Genomic DNA, 21264 nt, shown 5'->3' on the forward strand with positions numbered 1-21264 from the left:
CTCCTCAAAATCCTTATAACACTTAAAACATATGGCTGTATACATGATTCCTGATTATGTTACGCATGATTTTTGCCTGTTCATTTTGTCTCATACAAACCTTAAAATGTTGGTCCTTGTCATCATCATTTTCAGTTTCTACTTCTGATTCTGTTTCAGCGTCATCGTTATCATCACTTTCATCTACTACATCATCCACTAAGACACAAAAAGGTTTTGTAAAGCAGATTATACGTTTATCCAATACATATGCTCAAAAAAAAAAAAAGAAAAAAATCTGTTGTGTTTCTTCTTTTTTTTAATTTAACACTTGGAAAAATTGTGAAAAACAATTAGTAAACTTCAATTACTATTACCAGATTTACAAAACAAAATACTTGTTTGACAAAACTGCAGACTCATTTTATAACATTTCCATGCAGTTTTAACTCAAAGCAAAGATCTCTGGTTCATACAAAGCGAAACAAAACCATAGAACGCCCAAGATCCTCTGGCCCAAAAAACCCCAGCAAGACAGCAGATGGCCATTCGGATTACTTTACAATGTAGATATGCCAAGAACAAATCAGCACAGCTCGAGGTCAGTACAAAATCAGATGGCTCTGACACCTTTTCCCAAAGCAAGTTAATAGTGACCACGTCCGAAAAACAAAAAGTGAGGTCTCAGCAGCTTTTAGTCATGTCAGCTAGTATTGACCCAGTATCAGAGAACAGTGGGACAAAGCATCCTCTTCACCCTTTTTGTCTTGCTTAAATGGGGACTAACAATTAAAAAAACAAAACAACAACAAAAAAACACAACAAAAAAAAACATCTCAGAAACATATCACTGGAGGTTCAACCAGTACAGAAAACACTCAAAGAGAGTGGTCACTGCAACTGCTTAGCATGGACAGGTTGGGAACTAAATTTTACCCCCAAAACAAACAGCAAGGTGTTATTTTTTAGACACATGAAACTGTTTGGACACTAATGACTGATTTCTAATTGAGATAGACAACCAGGACATTGAAGATCTAAGACTTCTTCCTTTTTTAACACAGGAAAACATGGAGAAGCAAACTTATTGCTTACACATAAGTAACAAGAATTGGGTTAATTCCCCAATACGCAGAAGTCAGCACTAACTGGTTATTCTGGCAGATCTTACTAGTGGCAAATTTCATCTTTTCCTAGAAATTTCATGCAGTTTGAGTGCTGAGTTTCTTTGCTATGTTTTCTGAAAGAGTGTTTTCCAGTTTTACCTGAAGGAAATTTGCTGATTGTCGGTAAAAGGCTTACTCAGAAGTGTACAAATTATACTGATTTTCTACTGTGTTCAAAATGATCACATGTATTGCTTTTACAATGCCAACTATACAAGATTATAAATTTTAATAAACTCAGAGCTGTGCCCACCCCAAGATTCTACGTGTCTTTTAATATAGAAGTTTTTCCTTAAAAAGAAAATCCCATGCATCCTATTTCTTTAGGTTTTTCACTTCTTTTTTTAATAGATAACAAACCTATTAACAAAAAGAAACCCCAAAACTATCAGTAGTCTTCCAGAATAGAATAGGAAGTTTCTAAATAGGTGTTATGGAGTACCAAAAATTAAGTAGAGGTTTAATTTCTGTGGATTTTGGAACACACTTCTAAATCTATTTTCTACTTTCAAGACAAATCATAAACAACCTCTAATCTCCTGCAGTTTGCGTCTGACCCATATGAACCCCAATTGGACAGCTGTCTTCTTTCAGACTATGATCATGTTTTTGTTTCAGGAGATATTGTGAATAAGAAGATATTAAAAAGTCTGATTTTGCTTCTTCATTTTAGAGTAACTTTCTGACAGCAACTTCATCAGTTGCTTACCCAGGTACCAAGCTGTTTCACCATATCTGAAAACACATTAAACATGAATTACCCAAAAATAATGAAAGGTGTTCACAATGGGATGAATATATTTCCTACAAAGCACCATACAGATACTTTGCAGACAAGTATCGCCAAAGATGCTGCAATTGTCCAAAAAAGCAGCTCTACATTTCTCACCATGCAAATAAAGGAATAACTGCAATAATTTTAAAAATAATACTTCAGAATGCACATGTTAATCTAAATTCATTACATGCAGTTTACGAGAGTAAAGAAAGAAACCAGGGAATATACACTACTGTAAAACAGGATGTACACTACACTACATTTCACACAGGAGAATGTATACGTAAGTGGGTTAAAAGAGAGACCAATTTAAGTTTGTAGACTAATATGTACAGCCTATGCTTTAGAGTTCAGAGTTTGATGAACAACACATTTTAGTTCCTGTTTTATCTTGTATCTCAGAAACACAACCACTTGTGTAGACAGAATTTTCATCAGTTAAAACTTAACATTAGAAATTGGTGCTCTACACTAACAGTCACGGACCCATTGCTAGCTGAGAAGAGTCTCAGAGTCCAAGTTCCAGCAGAGAACGCAAATAATTGCAATTGATTCCACCTTACATAAAGCAATGTTAGACATACTAAAAGACAAAATATTACAAAATTACCATACCATCAGGAGGCAAATTGTACAGCTGAGCCACAGGACCACTGGAAGGAATAACTGGGAGTTGGAACTGGAAAGCACTTTTTATGGTTGGTAAAGGAAGACGATTTTTAGGAAAGCATTTTCTCATTATTAGGCTGGATGTGTTCACAAGGGGGTCAAGAGTTCTTACTGCAAGGCACTCCTATTAACAGGAAAATAATGAAAATAAGAGAAAAGCACCTCTCAAACAAATAGTTAAACTGCATTTTTTTTTACAGATTTCTAGAATTTACTAATAACAAAGTATTTTGTTTACAATAAATGTTGTTAATGTCTCCTTTGAAGTCCAGAAGAATTTCTACCACCTCAAATTCACCTTTTTTAAAAACCCAAACTTCAAAATTAAAAGACATTCCCCTCCCTTTTTAAAATTAAGTTCAACAGCCCCTTCCTAAAATAGTCACAGCCAAATAATAGCAAATGTGAATTTAGTTCTCTACTTTCATTCCACTTTAGTCAAGTACAAAAAATAATCCTTAGCTCCATAAGCAGGAATGATCATGAAAATCATAAAAGAACTATGACAACTTTAAAGCCAGGCAGTGTTTTTAAAGCTGAAGAGGCAAAAACAACCAAAAAACCCACAACTGAGATAAACTTACTTGTGAAGTGTTGTAAAGAATTTTCATCCCATTGGCATCAATGAAAGCCTTTCTTCCCAATTTGATGTTTGTAACGCTTTTAATGCACTGTAGAACTCCTTTCCGTATCAGCATGTATCTGTGTCGACTATCATGACGGTGCCAATCAACATAAATCGTTAAAAGCACCTGGACATATCCTCTGTCTACTGCTCTCCTGGCATTTGTTTCTTTACAAAAAAAGTTAGGAAAGAAAATTAAAAACTGCCCAATGACTTCAATATTATTTTCCAATCAGTGTTAAAATTATTCTTTTTAACCAAATAACTGAATTGTTTCATTTAAAGTAGTATTCTAGCCATGCTTAGCAGAGTTTTAACATCAACCTAAACAGAAATGACTGAATAACTGAGGCCAGTAGTCTACACTTCATTCTTCAGAATAACATTAGATGTCATGTTCATGGTTTACCAGAAGAATAGTGTGCATAACACTTGAAAGTAACTGTAAGATACTTCAGCTGGCAAATTTAAAAAAAAAAAAAAGGTGTTTATATAAAGCATATCTACCTTTATCCACACACACTGTACAGCTACAAGGTTTGAAATAAATTTCTTACCATTTGTAATCCATATTGTTTTGCAGCAGCTATTGCTTAAATTTGTTAAACTCAAAATACCTCTACCCCAAATACCAGAAAATCAGTATAAGAACTGGACTCTACACAACAGAGATTAGTGTTTTTTACGAAAATATTTACTTATCCAAAGTGTAGGAAGTTGCAATGTCAAAACCCCTTAGGACTGAACAAGGCATCTAAAAATAAATGCACAAGACCTCTTGTTTTAAAGACACACCTTTTCAACATTTAATTCCTTTCCCTAACATTACAGCTTAACTGCCAATTTACAGAACACGACACCAACAATAATTCGAAAATATTTCTTTCCCTAAATTTCCCAAGGAGATATCCCAAAATCAGTAAATACACAAATTTGTAAGACCAAGTTATCACACTGATCGAACATGAGAAAATTCAGCACCCTGTAATAATCAGTACAGAAGTTTTCTGTCATTTGTCTGAAATGGTTTTCTGTAAATCTAGACATTCTCAGTTCTCATTCAACTCCACTAAAGCTACTAAGAATGCTGTAGCTTTTATACAACTGCTTGGAGAGGATGAGTTTTTAATTCCTTCTCACTTACAGTCCTGGTGCAAAATCTGCAGAGATGACATTTGTCAGGAGCCACTGCTGATGGCCAAGATAGCCAGTGTCTGAGAACAGACCATCGTTTCATTAGCTTTGGTTCCACTTCATGAGTATCGCTGATGACTTGTCATTAGGACCCAAGACCTAATTACTCAGAAAGGTACCCGAAGAAACCCTGTATTTTCCCCTGCCATCCAACACATACTTTTAGATGTACGTATAAAGAAGATGCACAAGAGTAAAGCTACAGATATCTGTTACTGAAAGGCTGAGGTGAGTGACTGTAAAAGGCTGTTTCTCCACATTGGATCCTGATCAGTTCTGCAGAAGCAGTGCAGCATTTCTGCTGCGTAACTGAGGGAGAGACCGTAACTAATTATTAAACATATATGTATGTACCACATAAATACTAAAGCCCCAGAGATTGCAGATAAAACTGTAGCCTTATTTCTAAATTTCCTAGCCTTGATTTTGTTTTGGCATGGGCTTAATTTTAATTTTACTCTGTGTGTACATATACATATACACATATACACACACACACACATCTCTCTCTCAACTAGACAAACAGTTTCTTGTAGTCAAACACTTACTTGATTTTAGCAATGCAGCAAGTGTGTCTAAAGCAACCCTGTCAACATAACAAGAAAAGTCAAAACAACAACCAACCAGTAAGCTTAATCCACAACACTATAAAGCTATACAAAATATTCACTGCTAACAGATTTATTTAGCATTTATCTTCTCATTTTCCTGGTTGCACTGTATCAGACTTAGCTTTTAAAATTTGACTTTACTTGAATATAATGCATCTCTGCTAAACCTGAAGTCTGATGGTGAAATTTAAAATCATCAGTGTAATGGCTATACAAACTTTCAGCCTTTGCAAAGAAAACCAAAACACTGCGACATCGTAGTGTTCATGAACCATACTCAACGGACAAGATACTTCTGAAACTTGTGTTTTTATGTTAGCAGTAGAACAAGTACTTTCACAAAGTAAAGGCCACTATTTTAGAAAACTGTAAGTCAAAACTAGCAGTGTATGAATATATTGAGAAGCAATGCTCATCAATCTGTACTACAACCCAAGATCATCAGCATAAGATCTTTGTGTAGAAGAAAAATCTTGTTTCAATTAACTCAAGATACATAACTAGAAAACGTATGTACTTATTTTTACTCTCTTTGTAAAAAGAGACTTCACTCATCTGATCTTAGGCCATAAACAAGGATATCATGATTACTCACATCATGGAATAATACGTTCATATGTCTAATTTTAGCTGGGGCTTAAAGAGGCAGGGCATTTTTTAAAAAAGATATTCCAGTGACCACAAATACCAGATTTACATAACATAACACTATTTCTTTTGTACTAAAGTTAGAATATAAACAACATGAGATTATTATTTTGCTAACCAGATGAAAAATTCAGTTTTCCACAGGTGTGTACTTCAAAAGGGTGGTAGCGTATAAAGGAAGGGCTATCTTTAGGTAGATCCACTTATCTTATTTTTACCCTAAATTCACTCAAAAAAACCCCAAAAAAAACCCCCAAAAGCAACACATGGTTGGGGGGGAACTAAAGTCACCAAAAGTCACCACTTAAAGATATGCAGTGAATTTATATTTTTTTTAAAAAACACAGTAGCCGACTAGATAGATATTGCTGGTACTTCCTACTGTATGTTTTATATTTTTGCTCTGAGAGTCTATAATTCCTTTGAGGTAAAACAGAAAGAAAATTCTATTACAAAATAAAACAAATAGTGTCACTCTAAAAGCATAAGGGAGATGTGGGAACTAACTCAACAAATTGAAAAATGATGGAATTGTCTTGATTGGTTTGCCCTGATTTGGGAATAACCATGGTAGAGTTTCCATGCAGGAATATTAGAAATAAAAAAAAAAACATTTCTATTCTTTTACTGTAACTAGACATTCAAATATTTTGTGCTACTCTACTGGGTAAAATTAAACTATCAGATTCGTGGTTCTCCTTCCCACCTCCCTTCAACTTTCAAGTACGTTACATTTTATTTCTCTAATATTTTTAATTTACAAGTAAGTTTTGAAATTTATCTAAGGTTTTTCCATATACTATATTAAAGAGACCTTACTTACTTCATAAGGCTAGTGTTCTTTTTAGTAAAAGGGCCAATGATCTTAAACATCAGTTCTACTACTCCATTCTTTCCCAAGGACACTGCATTTACAGCTGGAAGCGTTAAAAACAAGCCATTTTAAGATAGTGTAATAAGAAAGGCAACAGCAAAAATCAACATACTCAAACTAAAATCTATGTGAGATAATTTTTAAGTAAACTAAAGGCAGACATGTTTTTGCTTTAAGACATACAATGACAAGAAGACACTACACATAATTAGTGTAATCATCCAATCCTGTTAACACTTGGAAAAGAAGAAAAAGTATTATTACTTTACAAATAAAACCATGTACTACTTCCAGTGCATGCTTCTGCTTTGTTATTAAGATATATATTAAAAAAAAATAATTGTCTTCTAGAAAAAAGAATTGTCTTCAAAAAAAACCACCTCACAGTTTATCAAGACAGCAGGGTTTCTAAAATTTTAAGTCTATTAAGTTCTATGACTTGCTATTATCCTTCAGTATTAGGACAGGCAAGTATGTCCACCAGGGTCTGAAAGCCAAGTGTTCAATTGGTATAAGCTTTCCTGAGCTACATGTGTGCATGTATGTTCTCAGAAAAAAAAAAGAAAAAAAAAAAATCTATTTGAAAGCAAACAACAGAAATTATGCTAAAACCTAAATTCAAGAAAAGCACACTGGATGTATGTATGTCTGAAGCTCAACGCCCACTGAAAATACAAACTGCTGAAGCAGGTATAGAAATTCAATTCCTGACTCAGTTTAGCAATATGCAGGCCTAGCAAAGTAGGAAGAGAGCAACTAAGAATTGACTTCAACATAACGAATGCTGTTATTAGTGTAGAATTTAGTACTTGTACCAAAGCTGCAATTTCATCATCATTAGCAGCAACATTACACCACTAGAATCTAAGTAAAGTTAGGACTCTATTCTGGGAGCAACTGTACACAAACTTTAAATAGTACTAGCCATTGGAATGTAATAAGCTACTACTTTTTCTGTTTATAAGGAGAGAGAAATACAGAAAGATAGAACTGATATAAGCAGAATCTGAATTACAGGCTCAGTTCAATTTTCCATTTTCAGGATGAAGCAAGTTTTCAGCTAAGCTATGCAACTACCTGTATTAAACTCTTCAATTTAGAAGCATTTTATCTCATTATTAGACAGCTCAACAGAAATAAAGCTTCCACATTTTAAAAGCATTGGGACTTTATGAATTACAGGTGCTCATGTGAATGTACTTAAAACATAATCTTACAGATCATCAAATCAATTCTCTTAGAGGAATGTGGTTATGTTTTAAGTTTCTTGCACTTATTTAAGAGGTTTAATGGCCATTTTGAACTCAAAGGAAAAACTTCAGAGCATCTAACTGACCGTAGACATACAGCAAGAACCACACTATTTTCGTCAACTTCCTAATGCCTGCCCAAACAAAAAATTAAGCTCTTGTGGAAGAATATTAGTCCAACAGTAGGGCACTTCAATGAAAGCAATAAGGAAAAGGTTAAATAAATATCTCCTGTGTGAACCAAGTTTTAAATTAGCAATCAAGAATGAAATAAAATTATAAAAACAAAGAATCCATGAACATGTACAAGAAAGAATAATTATTTAATTTGAAGTGCTTTTGCAAACACAATGTTACCATTTCTGGTTTAGATCTTAAAGCATCAGCATTTATACAAATTAGACAACTCAAAATTTGGCATATCCAAGAGCATTGGTTAAACCCTCCCCCAATGACATATATTCACACACACATATATATATACACACACAGAGAACAAAAAAAAAAAGATAAAGAAGAACACAAACACACAAGAAGCACAAACATGCTTCACAGCTTTTATTAGAATTTAAGCAATTTGACTATATAAGAAGCAAATTCTCAGATAAAAATATTTATTTTAAACATCTAACAGTAAACAAGCATTTAGACCAATATTTTAACCGTATCTAAGTAAAAAACTTTATACCACATGGGAAAGAAAATAATTATCTGCAATACTTACAGTTAGTTGAATAAACTCTTAATACTTGAAGACATGGCAATATTAGCTTGTGGTTCTGCAAATTCTGCTTCACTAAATTCAATGATATATTTAGGGCACCATTAATTCTTGCTTTCATGCCAATCTTTTTGTCTGACATAAAAAAAATACAAGATCAATCCCACTAATTTTGAAATTATTATTAAAAAATAAAAGTTAAATGAACTGTGAATTCCTTCTACTGATAATATCAACTCTGCATATCTTTTTTCAACATTCTTCCCTCCTCTCTATTTTAGTCCTCCTTTTGTTCTCTATCAATTCTGAGTACATGGATCCTTATATAATATTAGAAAGCAAAATTTTTCTTACGTTTCAATTATAAAACTGTAAAGCATTAAGCCACATTACTTAAGTATATCATTATCACCTTTTGGACCAATTTTTGCTAGAAGAGTATGAAGAAGCACCATTAATTCTTCATTTGGTGGAGAGTCTTTGCTGGCAGTCAAAAGCAGCTGCAGTAAGACCTGCGTCCCTCCTTTAGTGACTAAGACGCCTGCTCTCCGACCGCCACCTAGAAATTAAAACTCAACTGTAATCTCTGAAGCCAAAGAACAATTAGGTATCTAAGCTACAGTTACCGTAAAGTAAGTCTTTAGAACAGCAACAATTTTCCTCATATGTGACTGCACTATGCAAGAAGATGCCGGACTTAGACTTACAGCAACGTAAATTATTTGTGTATGATTATTTGAAAGGTGACTTCAGTCTTTATGTTCTTTTTGTTCTTCATATAGATCAGCTTTAGGAAACATCAGAAACAAACAAACAAACAAAACCAAAACACACACAAAAAAATACCCTAAGAAACACAAAAGTCTGCAGAAGAATACAGGAATATAATCAAAAATTGCTCCTTAATGAAAACTTACCAACTGAGACTACCTCAATGAGAATGTTCAATATATTTAGAATAGTTTGAGGATCTTTTGTATTCTGCAATAAAAGCCAGAAAGATTTCTTTGCTTAATGTAGAAGTGTAATACAGTGGTTTAGATACTTAAAGCTCAAAGAAATTGTCAAATCCTACATAACTTAAGATGTAACCACCTATCTAACCATCCCAACTATGCAGCCTGAATCAGCCACAAAACCAACTGAAATCTAGTTTGTAGTATGGCATATTAATTAGGACTGACAGTTGAAAAATAATTTCTTAGAATATTTAAAAATAAGGGAGATAAATTCTTAAGTAGGCTATGATACTTATAGACCGTATCTAATCATTACAGTCCTGTGCAAGTTTTGGAGAGTAGCTACAATAGCAACATATTTAATAATACAAAGCCCAGTGATAAAATGAAAACTTGCTATGTACCCATAACCACACAGATTAAAAGGTTTTACCTCTAGGGTTGACAGGATAACTTCTATTCCAGTAGAGCCTTTAGAAGTCATCTCCTTCCTGGTTTTTTCTGCCAATGAGAAAAAGACCATTTTTCTTTTAATATCCTAGCTTGCAGAAAAAAGAAAAAGGGATCATATACAGATTGATCAGAAAATCTACACTGCAAATAATGAGATCTATGTATATAAAACAAACAAAAATAAGTAAAAGACTTAAGTGATTCTAAAACTCGTTTTTGCTTTCACGTTTTCAACAATCTTGTCGTGCCCTAGGAAAAATCCTGCAAAGAAACAAATCCATAACAAAGCTCTCTTCCAGATACTTCATAGAATCATAGAATCATAGAATTGTCTAGGTTGGAAGGGACCTTTGAGATCATCGAGTCCAATTCTACGTCTCATATATGCATAGACACGCATATACATACACCGTGAATTATTACTTAAATTATAGCTGTTTGACAATAGAAAATGCATTCAATGTAACCTATATTATATCAGACAGCAATAAACATGGCATTAAACAGGTACTTTCAACAATCAGCGACAAAAATGGATGGATGATCAAGTTCATCAAACAGAAACAAAAATTCAAAAGTCCAGCAAGGAAGAAATACAAGAATGAAGGCTCAAAACAAACTACTAAAACAACAAAACTTAGATATTTACCTTGACTCTGAACCAGATGAAGGATCTTTGAGGTAACATATCTGGCATTGTCTGCTTCTCCTAATACAGAGTCCAAATTTATCTTCTCCAGCTGTGACAGCAGAGACATAGTCCGAGAACTGGTGGAAACACTACAAGAAAGGTTTTTTATATTCATTTTTCCATCTAGATCAGAGAAAAAAACCCACCAACAACAGAAATCCCATGTCGGAGTAAGGGGAGTGGCTCATTCACCTTCATATTTTATCTCAATTGGAAAATAGTCTTAATTCTCCTTAATTCTGGCAAACTTACAGGTTTTGCAAAGCCTGCATTGCAGCAGGCCAATTATATGTAACAGCATGACCAAGAGCAACTGTGAACAGAGAAACTGGTTGCAGCAAATAAAATCAAGATATAGGTACAAAAGTTGTTTATCTATGTCAATTAGAGTAACTTATATTTAATATAGTTTATGTTAAGTGCCAGGTTACTTTAGCAAACCTGCTATTCAAGGAAAAACTATCTATAAACAGTCCCAAAGACTGTTTGCCTTACAAGCTGGTGTTTTGGAAATGAAAGAAAAAGACTACCATTCATGAAGTGAGCAAACCAGCACCCACCATTTTGAAGAAAAAACGTTGGAAGGTGTTCAAAGCTATCAACAGAGTTTGGATTTGTTTTGAACACAACAGGTATTTTGGCCTGACATCACAAAATTGCCTGGAAAATGTATTTTAATATAAGAAACTATTTCAAATCACACATGCAGACAGATAAGCAGATTACACAGCAAGAATGAATGCAAATACTTCTAGTATTCCAAACAGAGTCTGGCTAGAAATTGGTTTATTTGGTCTCCAGATTTAGATCGTAACATTTATTCAGAGTGGTTTTGAGATTCACGTTCCCACATGAAAGTAATTTTTAGACAAATGTTTACCATTTGAATTATAGTCATGTAATTAACTACAGGAAATTAATATTTCCATGGATTAACTACCTTGACTTTTCACTTTTGTAACATTAGAGCCCTGCAATAATCATCAATAATTCTTTTTACACGCAAACTGTTCTGACTATCTGCAATAAAACTAAAGTATATAACATTAGCTTTATAAATACTGTCAGTTGTGTTTATAAGAATGAAGAATTATTACTCCTTGGTTTGTATTTTACATCTGTGAAAAGGTTTCAAACTTACAGTCAGCCCTACTAAAATTATTAGTTTAGATGTGGACAAAAATGTTAAAATCAAAGAAAAAGGTAGCTGACAGCAAAGGTTGTATTGCTGTGAAAACAAATTGATATAACAGCTGGTAAAGAAACTGATTCCACCACTTTCACTTCTCCACACTGACATCTAAATGAGAAGCATAACTGAAAAAAAAATTCAGATTACAGATAATTACAAGCTGTTAACATCAGTAGTAAGAAATGGCTAAACAATGATAGAGCTTAAATCAAAATAATTTTGTATTGAGAAGTAAGTGTATCACCTTCTCAGTTATTTGCTAGACTTTGAGTTAAAAATATTTTTTTGATCTGAAAGAAATCTGTCTTGGTTGCTGAAATATTGTTTTCCTTGTATAAGTAAGTCATAATCCTTCCAGTAGTTTCTCATCACCCAAATCAGGTTGAACAGTACAAAGCCACTATTATTGTATAACAGTGTAAAGCCACAAAGCATAAGCTTTGTTTTGTTTATTTCTACTCCTCCATTTATCCACTGAACTTGAAATACCCCAAAATAAACCAAATTTTTTAATGAAATCCACAAGCTTTGTTGATCTGAAATACTAGCTGACAGAATTCCAAAGGATATCTTCACCAGCTCCACAATCTAAACCTTTAGAGTCCAGCCAACCAACATATAATTCAATGTGTAAGAGAAATGCTGCTTCAATTTGTGTGTGTTTTTATATATACATATATATAATTTCCATTGTGCTGTATCATTGGTCTCACAATGAAATAGTAGTTTGAAAGCTGGAAACAACATAGGAAAGCAAATATGATCCTTAGGAAAAAACAAAAAAGGAAAAAGTAAGTTTTCATAAAGACAAAACTCATTTACAGCCATTAAAATTTGAGAACTAACCTGATTTTTGATTGCTGTAGGCTGCAAAATCCAAACACTGGTACACGGAAGGAATATGTCATGTACAGAAAGTTAGCATCTAACATAATTTCTCCATACTTACAAAAAGCTTTAAAAGCTTTTTGTTTAGGAAGGGTAAGTCATTCTCACTACTGGGTGGTATAACAATTTTAGAGGTATAATCTCCTTATGGGTGAGGGTTTCTATCAAGAGCAATGAGCACTCATTGTATCAGTTAAAGAAGTATCTTTAGAATGATTTTAGGCTATTCATCTTGCAAGAAGTATTCCAACAGAAATATAGCCAAATAAACTTCACATCTTCAACATCCCCAATAAAGTGTCCTTGAAACTAACACCAGCCCAGAGTCTATGCTGAAATATAATTTAAAGTCCTGATTTTCTTTTAGCTAAGGCTGAGTTTTCTTCTTAAAAGAAGAATTGTACACTTATTTATTAATACTCTTCACTAGTATACGTAGTGGTTATAATGCTGTGACAGATTTTGATGTCTGCACGGTAAATCAAACAGCTGTAGGACAAGAATTACAGCAGCAAGCCTGACTTGACTCCACTCCTGTACGTAATACCGCTTACATGACAACCTATTTGACCCAAGAACAAAATGCAAGCCCAATGTGCAATGGGACTTTTTCTGATATTTCCAATGCAAACACGTATGTTTTGACCAACAAACTGTTCAGGATCCAAATAGCCCTCCAAAACAGAAAGATCCCATGGAATTCAGTATTTTTAATCCAACAGCTAGGTCAACCATGAAAATAGCCAGAATGGCACAATAAGAACCTGTGTGCTGTCAGAACTTGATTCCCTCTAAAGCTGCTGACATTTCAAAACCTCATATGAATACCCTGAACACTGTGGCCAGCCTTTCATACAAGACGTGCTTCACCACAATTTGAAGAACCCTTCTTCTTACTAAAAGAGGCATTCTTCACCCAGCCCATTTCAAAGTCTTCTCACAAGAACACTCTGTAGTCACTGAAGGTTACATAGTCTCTACCATCCTTAGTCATAAAAACCATGACTAGGGAGCACCAGAAGAAACTTTGTAAAGCCATGTAATTCTACAGAGCTGGATGAACACCACAAACGCTCTTCATGACAGAGATATGCCCAACCAGTCTTTAACAGCCTGCAAAAATGGTGATTCAATAACCAAAGGCAACTTTGCTCTAACACATTCATTCCTTTCATTTGGAAGCTTTTCTCCCTGTAGTTTAATCTTGCTATTTCTGGCTCTCCTCACTACAAATGTGACTGCCCTTTATCTGTTCCAGGAGTATACCTCTCCAAGCACAGTACCTTGCACATATTTCCATCAAATATTCTTAACTATTTTCTGCATTTCACAGGAGCATTTTGAAATAATTTGGTCCTCTGATATTTTTGCAGATCTTTTCAGCTTCAAGTTCTCTGTAATTTTAATAAGAACTCTTTCTTCTCTTTCAGAACATTAGTCAAAGCTCAAAATATGTTCAGTCATTAATCGTAACCAGAAAGAGAAAGAAAGAGCACGTGCAGAAACAAACTGCGTCGTTTCCCTCTGACAGCAACCAACTACTGCTGCTCTGGTATCCAGTCACAGTGCTCTACTCCAGAGCACTTGGATGGAGCACTTGATTTAGCTTCCTGATAGCAGTCATACACAATGGTTATTTTAGTAAAGCTTCAAACACATCTGTGGTACTTTAATGCCACTTTCCTGCCCATGGGACCTGTTACTCTCTCACACATGAAAAATCAGATGCTTTTTCAAGGTCAACTCATACCACCATTGGCTATTCGCAGCCTCACCCAATTTGGTTGGCTGACCTACAGCTACTTGATTTCTGCTCCCTGACTCTCACAGACAAAACCACTAGGGTTTGCTATCTCTGTCTTTCACTACTTAACCCAAATCTCATGAGTTCTGAAGACAACTGATGATTATTATTCTGGGATGGATTTAGCAACCCAGAATAAGCATTCTGAGGCAAAGTTTACCAGGCTTTTTGATCCTGTACACTGCATGTCTCCATACACAGGAAAGACTTTCTCCATCCCATGTTTAAACTAGGATCGAAGGGGGAGGGGGTTAAGCATAGGTTGAGCAGAAAAAAACTCAAAGAGAGCCTTCAACCTGCCATCTCAGCTAATAAGTCGGCCCCTTTAGGCACCCAGCTGAAGTGCCTTTACACAAATGCACGCAGCATGGGGAACAAACAAGAGGAGTTAGAGATGTGCGCACGCCTCCAGGGCTATGACATTATTGGCATCACCGAGACGTGGTGGGATGGCTCTTACGACTGGAGTGTTGGAATGGAGGATTACAAGCTCTTCAGGAAGGACAGGCTGGGCAGAAGGGGAGGGGGTGTTGCCCTCTATGTCAAGGACCAGCTGGAATGTATGGAGCTTCACCTGGGGATGGATGAAGACAAGACAGAGAGCTTATGGGTCAGGATTAAAGGGAGCACGGGGGCAGGTGATGTTACAGTAGGAGTCTGCTACAGGCCACTAGATCAAAGTGACAGCGAGGATGTGGCCCTCTACAAACAGATAGGGGCAGCATCGCGCTCACACGCTCTGGTCCTCATGGGGGACTTCAACCTCCCCGACATCTGTTGGAAGGACAACACAGCAGAGCACAGAAAATCCAGGAAGTTCTTGGAATGTGTCGACGACAACTTTCTTCTACAAATAATAGAGGAACCAACGAGGAAAGGAGCAGTGCTGGACCTTGTCCTCACCAACAAGGAGGGGCTGGTCGGGAATGTCAAATTCAAGGGTAGCCTCGGCTGCAGTGACCATGAGATGATAGAATTGAAGATTCATAAGGCAGCAAGGAGGGTGCGCACCAAGCTGGCTACCATGGACTTCAAAAGAGCAGACTTTGATCTCCTGAGAGATCTGATTGGTAAGGTAGCGTGGGAAAAAGAACTGGAAGGGAGAGGGGCCCAAAAAAGCTGGGTGGTATTTAAGGATTGCCTCCTCCAAGCTCAGGAGAGGTGCATCCCAAAAAAGAAGAAATCGGGCAAAATAGCCAGTAGGCCGGCGTGGATGAACAAGGAACTGCTGGACAAACTCAGGACCAAAAAGGAGGCCTATAGAGGGTGGAAGCAGGGAAAGGTAGACTGGGAAGAATACAGAGAAGCTGTCCGAGTCACCAGAAACCTGATCAGGCAAGCGAAAGCCCAGGCAGAACTAAATCTAGCCAGGGATGTGAAAAATAACAAGAAGAACTTCTATAGATATATCAGGGATAAAAATAAGACGAGGGAAGCTGTGGGTCCCCTCCGGAAGGAAACGGGAGACCTGGTCACCCAGGATATGGATAAGGCTGAGCTACTGAATGACTTCTTTGCCTCAGTCTTCACTGGCAAGGGCCCTAACCACACCGCCCAAGTCACGGAGGGCAAGAACAGGCGCTCTGGGAATGAAGAACCACCCACAGTACAAGAAGACGAGGTTCGAGACCTCTTAAAGAACCTGAAGGTGCATAAGTCCATGGGACCTGATGAAATCCATCCACGGGTCCTGAGAGAACTGGCGGACGAAGTTGCTAAGCCCCTCTCCATCATATTTGAGAAATCGTGGCAGTCTGGTGAAGTTCCCACTGACTGGAAAAAAGGGAACATAACTCCAATATTCAAAAAAGGAAACAAAGAAGACCCGGGAAACTACAGGCCGGTCAGTCTCACCTCTGTGCCTGGCAAGATCATGGAGCAGATCCTCCTGAAATCCTTCCTAAGGCACATGGAGAATAAAGAAGTGATTGGAAACAGCCAACATGGCTTCACCAAGGGCAAATCGTGCCTGACAAATTTGGTGGCCTTTTACAATACTGCCACAGACTTGGTAGACAAGGGCAGAGCGACTGACGTCATTTACCTGGACTTATGCAAAGCATTTGACACTGTCCCGCACGACATCCTGGTCTCAAAATTGGAAACTCATGGATTCGATGGATGGACCACTCGGTGGATAAGGAACTGGCTGGATGGCCGCATCCAAAGGGTTACAATCAATGGCTCAATGTCCAGGTGGCGGCCAGTAACGAGTGGTGTTCCGCAGGGGTCGGTACTGGGACCAGTACTATTTAACATCTTTGTCGGAGACATGGACAGTGGGATAGAGTGCACCCTCAGCAAGTTTGCTGACACCAAGCTCGGTGGCGCAGTTGACACACTGGAGGGAAGGGATGCCATCCAGAGGGACCTAGACAGGCTGGAGAGGTGGGCTCGTGTAAATTGCATGAAGTTCAACCAAGCCAAGTGCAGGGTCCTGCACCTGGTATGTGGCAACCCCAGGCACAAATACAAGTTGGGTGGAGAATGGCTGGAGAGCAGCCCCGAGGAGAAGGACTTGGGAGTGCTTATGGATGAGAAGCTCAACATGAGCAGGCAGTGCGCACTGGCAGCCCAGAGAGCCAACCGTGTCCTGGGCTGCATCAGGAGAAGTGTGGCCAGCAGGTCTCGCGAGGTGATTCTGCCCCTCTACTCTGCGCTCGTGAGACCCCTCCTGGAGTACTGTGTCCAGCTTTGGAGTCCTCAACACAGGAAGGACATGGACCTGTTGGAACGGGTCCAGCGGAGGGCCACGAGGATGATCAGAGGGATGGAGCACCTCTCCTATGAAGACAGACTGAGAGAGCTGGGGTTGTTCCGCCTGGAGAAGAGAAGGCTCCGGGGAGACCTTATAACAGCCTATCAATACCTGAAGGGAGCCTACAGAAGAGCTGAAGAGGGACTCTTTGTCAGGAAGAGTGGTGACAGGACAAGGGGCAATGGTTTTAAATTGGAAGAGAAGAGATTTAGATTAGATATAAGGAAGAAATTCTTTACAGTGAGGGTGGTGAGGCACTGGAACAGGTTGCCCAGGGAAGTTGTGGATGCCCCATCCCTGGAAGTGTTCAAGGCCAGGCTGGATGGGGCTTTGAGCAACCTGCTCTAGTGGGAGGTGTCCCTGCCCATGGCAGGGGGGTTGGAACTAGATGATCTTTAAGGTCCTTTCCAACTCTAGCCATTCTATGATTCTATGATTCTATGTTCAAATGCTGAAGCTCAAAACGCCCCTGACACCACCATCTTACTTGCAGAAAGGAAGCATGAACAAGTTTGCCGTCGTCTCAACTGTTGCCAAAGCATAGAGTGTGACTCCAGCTAACCGGAGAGCTTTGTGGATTTCCTACTTCTCTGGTTTAGAAAGCTATGACTAGACATAGAGGAAGCAACTGCCCAGAGTGAGAAACAGAGGACATCAAGGGTTCACATTTGAAAGAGGAACTCCATCAACAAGAAAGTATCTTCTCAAAGAAAGATCACTCACTGCAGGGACATTCTTTCAGCCCCACTGACTCCCAAAAGGTTTAAGCATTCTTACCTTGATTATAAAGAAGTGCTAGATTCACAACTCTCCACTCACTCACTGTACACGACTTCCACTATGCAAACACATCATTACACCTTCGTAAGTGCTCACCATGAGAAAGGTAACTCTAATGGCTGTCATGGCAGTTTATAAAAATTCTGTTATCTTAGAATGGTTTCGACTAGTCATCTTGCACGAAGCTTTCCAAAAGATAACAGTCAACTGAAGGAAGTAATCAGAAACCTTCAGTTTCCCAACTGTACCTACTTCCTCTGAAACTGCTGGCTGACTGACTAGTCAGCACATTTAAGTATCAGGGAGTGACTTCTTCCCCCACAGCAAACAGGTCTTCTGTGTTTCAGCATGTTACAGTGAGCCTTTAAAAAAATATTTTAAAGTAGGTAGGCTTCTCTTGAGTTCGTGTTAATTTTATTCCAATGCAAACCATTTACAATTTTTTCTCCTCAACCATCTCCCCAGTTACCAAATAATCTTTAGCAAGCTAATACTTCCGACTAGTTCATTGCTATCTCTGTCCAATAAATTCACCATAATGTATTCATGGCTTAGGGAACAACTGTTTTGAATTGCAGGATGGAAACATAAATCTAATATTCTTTGTGATAGTATACTTTACGTATTATAATTAGTAGTATTTCAAAGAATACCTGAGAGTTCGACTTTGCTTATCATAATACCTAAGAAACTAATACACCATAAGTAGAAAACATAATAGTTTCTTTACTATTTCTTTTGATGCATCTCTCAAATAAACTGGAACAAATACTCTCTGATATCAAGCCATTGCACTGCTAAAGTCAGCAAAAGCAAAGATGATTCTACATGCAAGCATTTAAATTTGAATTTTAAATCCATCCCAAGATATAACATTAATACACGGTAGAACATGTCCTTCATGCAAATTCATCCATTCATTTTGAAAATAATCAGTATTTCAGAGAACTAAGACTGAAGCGAAAATTCCATATTTTGCCACCTTTAGAATGTTTTTTTTTTGTTATACCTGATTAGAAGGTTTCATTTAACAAGGTGTTTTAACCTGTGATAGTTTAAGGTAAGGTTGAAAGCGTTTCAATAGTTTCCTTATGCTTAACAGACATGTTGCTTTCCACAGATAATCTCATATCTTTTTCAGATGTTTGCTAAAACAAGTTATCACGAAAATAACAAACACAACTTTTCAACTCTTGAAGTCTTCTGTAATCTTACTCTTCTTTGTCCTAGCTGTGTGTTGGATTGCAGGACTGTTGGAGAACGATACACCTATGACAAATTCATGGCTTCTTATATGGTATTATAAACTTGTCCTTTAATTCCTTCAGTAGAAGTAATCCTATGTTTTGCCAATATTTGCAGTAAAATTATTAAATTTATTGATAATCTTTTCAATGAAATTTAATGTATATTTTATATTTGAACACTAACTGAATTTTTTAAATTTAAGAAGTTATTTATTAAATGTGAAACTACTTGATGCTAATCAATATTGACTCCCTCAGTGTTTCAGGACATCAACTTACACATATTTATTAGGGACCCAAATGTATATTTTATCTTATTATTTAAATAAAGACTGCTTTTTCACAAATCTCAAATAGCTTGACTGTTGAGAAGCCACTATAGTTTTAAATTCACCTTTTTTCAGATGATGTTTTTCCTTTGTTCATATCGGAAACCTGATTCTTCAAATCACCATCTCCGATAACCTGAAAGATATTAAACTACAAATTAGCAGTATCTTTTGTTCTTTAATGATTAAAAGCTACCACCATATTGGATGTCTCCACAATATTAGTGTTAAATAAGTTAATTCATATTGATTGCATTTCTCCACACTGTCACAAGCTGTTCTCTCTTCAATCTATTTGATCCGGCTTTTAAAATAAACTATTGCAATGTAAGTACAGAGTATGATTCTGCATTATAATTCAGTCCTACCAAGCTCAGTCTGATTAAAATAAAACAGAAATTCATATCAGTTACTTAACAGAGAATATTTTCATGTCCATGACAGAATTTTATGGAAGAAAGCTTTTGCTGAAGCTAGTAAATACACTTCTTTAAACTTAATTGACAAAGTTGTGAGATGCCACAGCATACATGACTGCCATTTCATGTATCTATAGGATAACTAGGACTAGAGGCACAGCGAGAAACATAGAGTGTTTGGTGTTCTCATTTAAGCAAGACCTGAATACATTACTTGGACAGAAACCATATCGTGCTAAGGACTCAATTTTCCTATCCTTTTAAGGACATAGTGTCCTCAGGGTACACTGCTTCCTCAAACGGTGCCTCCAAGCAATTAAGGTTGCAGTCTACAGGACCATTAACTGAACCTCAGTACCATTTGAGATTTAGTATGAATGACAACACTCCCACTAAGAAAACAAACAAACAAACAAACAAAAAACCCAGTGTCCTCAAAGGGCACAGTGGTTACTCTCAAGACAGAAGACAGAGTAAAGGAGAAAAACTATGTTCAAAGATATGGGTGGTGAGAATGAAGAAGATAAAAGACTTGTTCTCTTAGGAAATGCAGGCAAGAAATTCGGTCAAGCACAGATACAGAACGCCCACCCTTCCTCCCCCCCAGTCAAGAAAAAATTGTAAGACTTCTCAAAAATCCTTGTTGTTCAGCACATAAAAATACCAGGTTTTTATTACTCTGCAATTGTTAAAAACCTAAAGCAGATGGAGTATGAAGCAAGCTTATTTTCAGACTTACCTGAAAGCAGAATCTTTTCCCAGAAGCCAGGAAGCAAATGCTCAGCCTTTCACAAGAATTCCAGCTTGACTCAAGTTAACAGGTGTTCTAGATTTGTTCAAGTACCCTTCAAGTGTAAACTATCTTGAGTTCCTTTAAAGAAAATCAATAGTTACAAGAGAATAGCTCTGTCCATCACAATGCAGACAACTTCATAAATTGTAAGGTCTGAATTATTCTAACCAGATCGCAGGTCTTACTGGGCAGAAAATACTAGATTCTTGTATTCAAGTAGCCAAGTGCCGTTTTGCTTGCAGTGTTGACCCGCTGTCAGACAGATGATGAACAGTCTGCCAGTGCCAACAGTGTCTACATATTATAGTGTACTGAACTGCTAAACAAGTGGAGCCAGCTACAGAGCTGAACTATCTTGAACTGCAAGGTCTTAATTTGTTTTGCTCCAAATTCACCACAAAGTGTTTCAGTAAGCACTAATGTGCAAATGCTCCAG

General features: G+C 37.0%; 1 protein-coding gene across 2 annotated transcripts in view; it reads right to left on the reverse strand.

Moving 5' to 3' along the window:
- Nucleotides 1-20906, reverse strand: part of AGTPBP1 (ATP/GTP binding carboxypeptidase 1) — a 65448-nt gene extending 44542 nt beyond the window's left edge. The window contains exons 1-12 of one of the 2 annotated variants that reach the window (XM_074165817.1): nt 20775-20906; nt 19682-19752; nt 10577-10707; nt 9908-9975; nt 9433-9496; nt 8928-9074; nt 8519-8650; nt 6494-6587; nt 4960-4997; nt 3177-3385; nt 2539-2716; nt 101-198 (exon numbers count right to left, since the gene is read on the reverse strand). In XM_074165817.1, the coding sequence (XP_074021918.1) occupies nt 101-198; nt 2539-2716; nt 3177-3385; nt 4960-4997; nt 6494-6587; nt 8519-8650; nt 8928-9074; nt 9433-9496; nt 9908-9975; nt 10577-10707; nt 19682-19713 (1191 nt within the window). In that variant the 5' untranslated portion in view covers nt 19714-19752; nt 20775-20906. Of the gene's footprint in view, nt 1-100; nt 199-2538; nt 2717-3176; nt 3386-4959; nt 4998-6493; nt 6588-8518; nt 8651-8927; nt 9075-9432; nt 9497-9907; nt 9976-10576; nt 10708-19681; nt 19753-20774 lie in introns of those variants that run through there. The other variant, XM_074165818.1, reaches the window with a different exon arrangement.
- Between the last annotated feature and the right edge of the window lie 358 nt (nt 20907-21264).

Source organism: Numenius arquata, chromosome Z, assembly GCF_964106895.1.
Source record: "Numenius arquata chromosome Z, bNumArq3.hap1.1, whole genome shotgun sequence".
NCBI lineage: Eukaryota > Metazoa > Chordata > Aves > Charadriiformes > Scolopacidae > Numenius > Numenius arquata.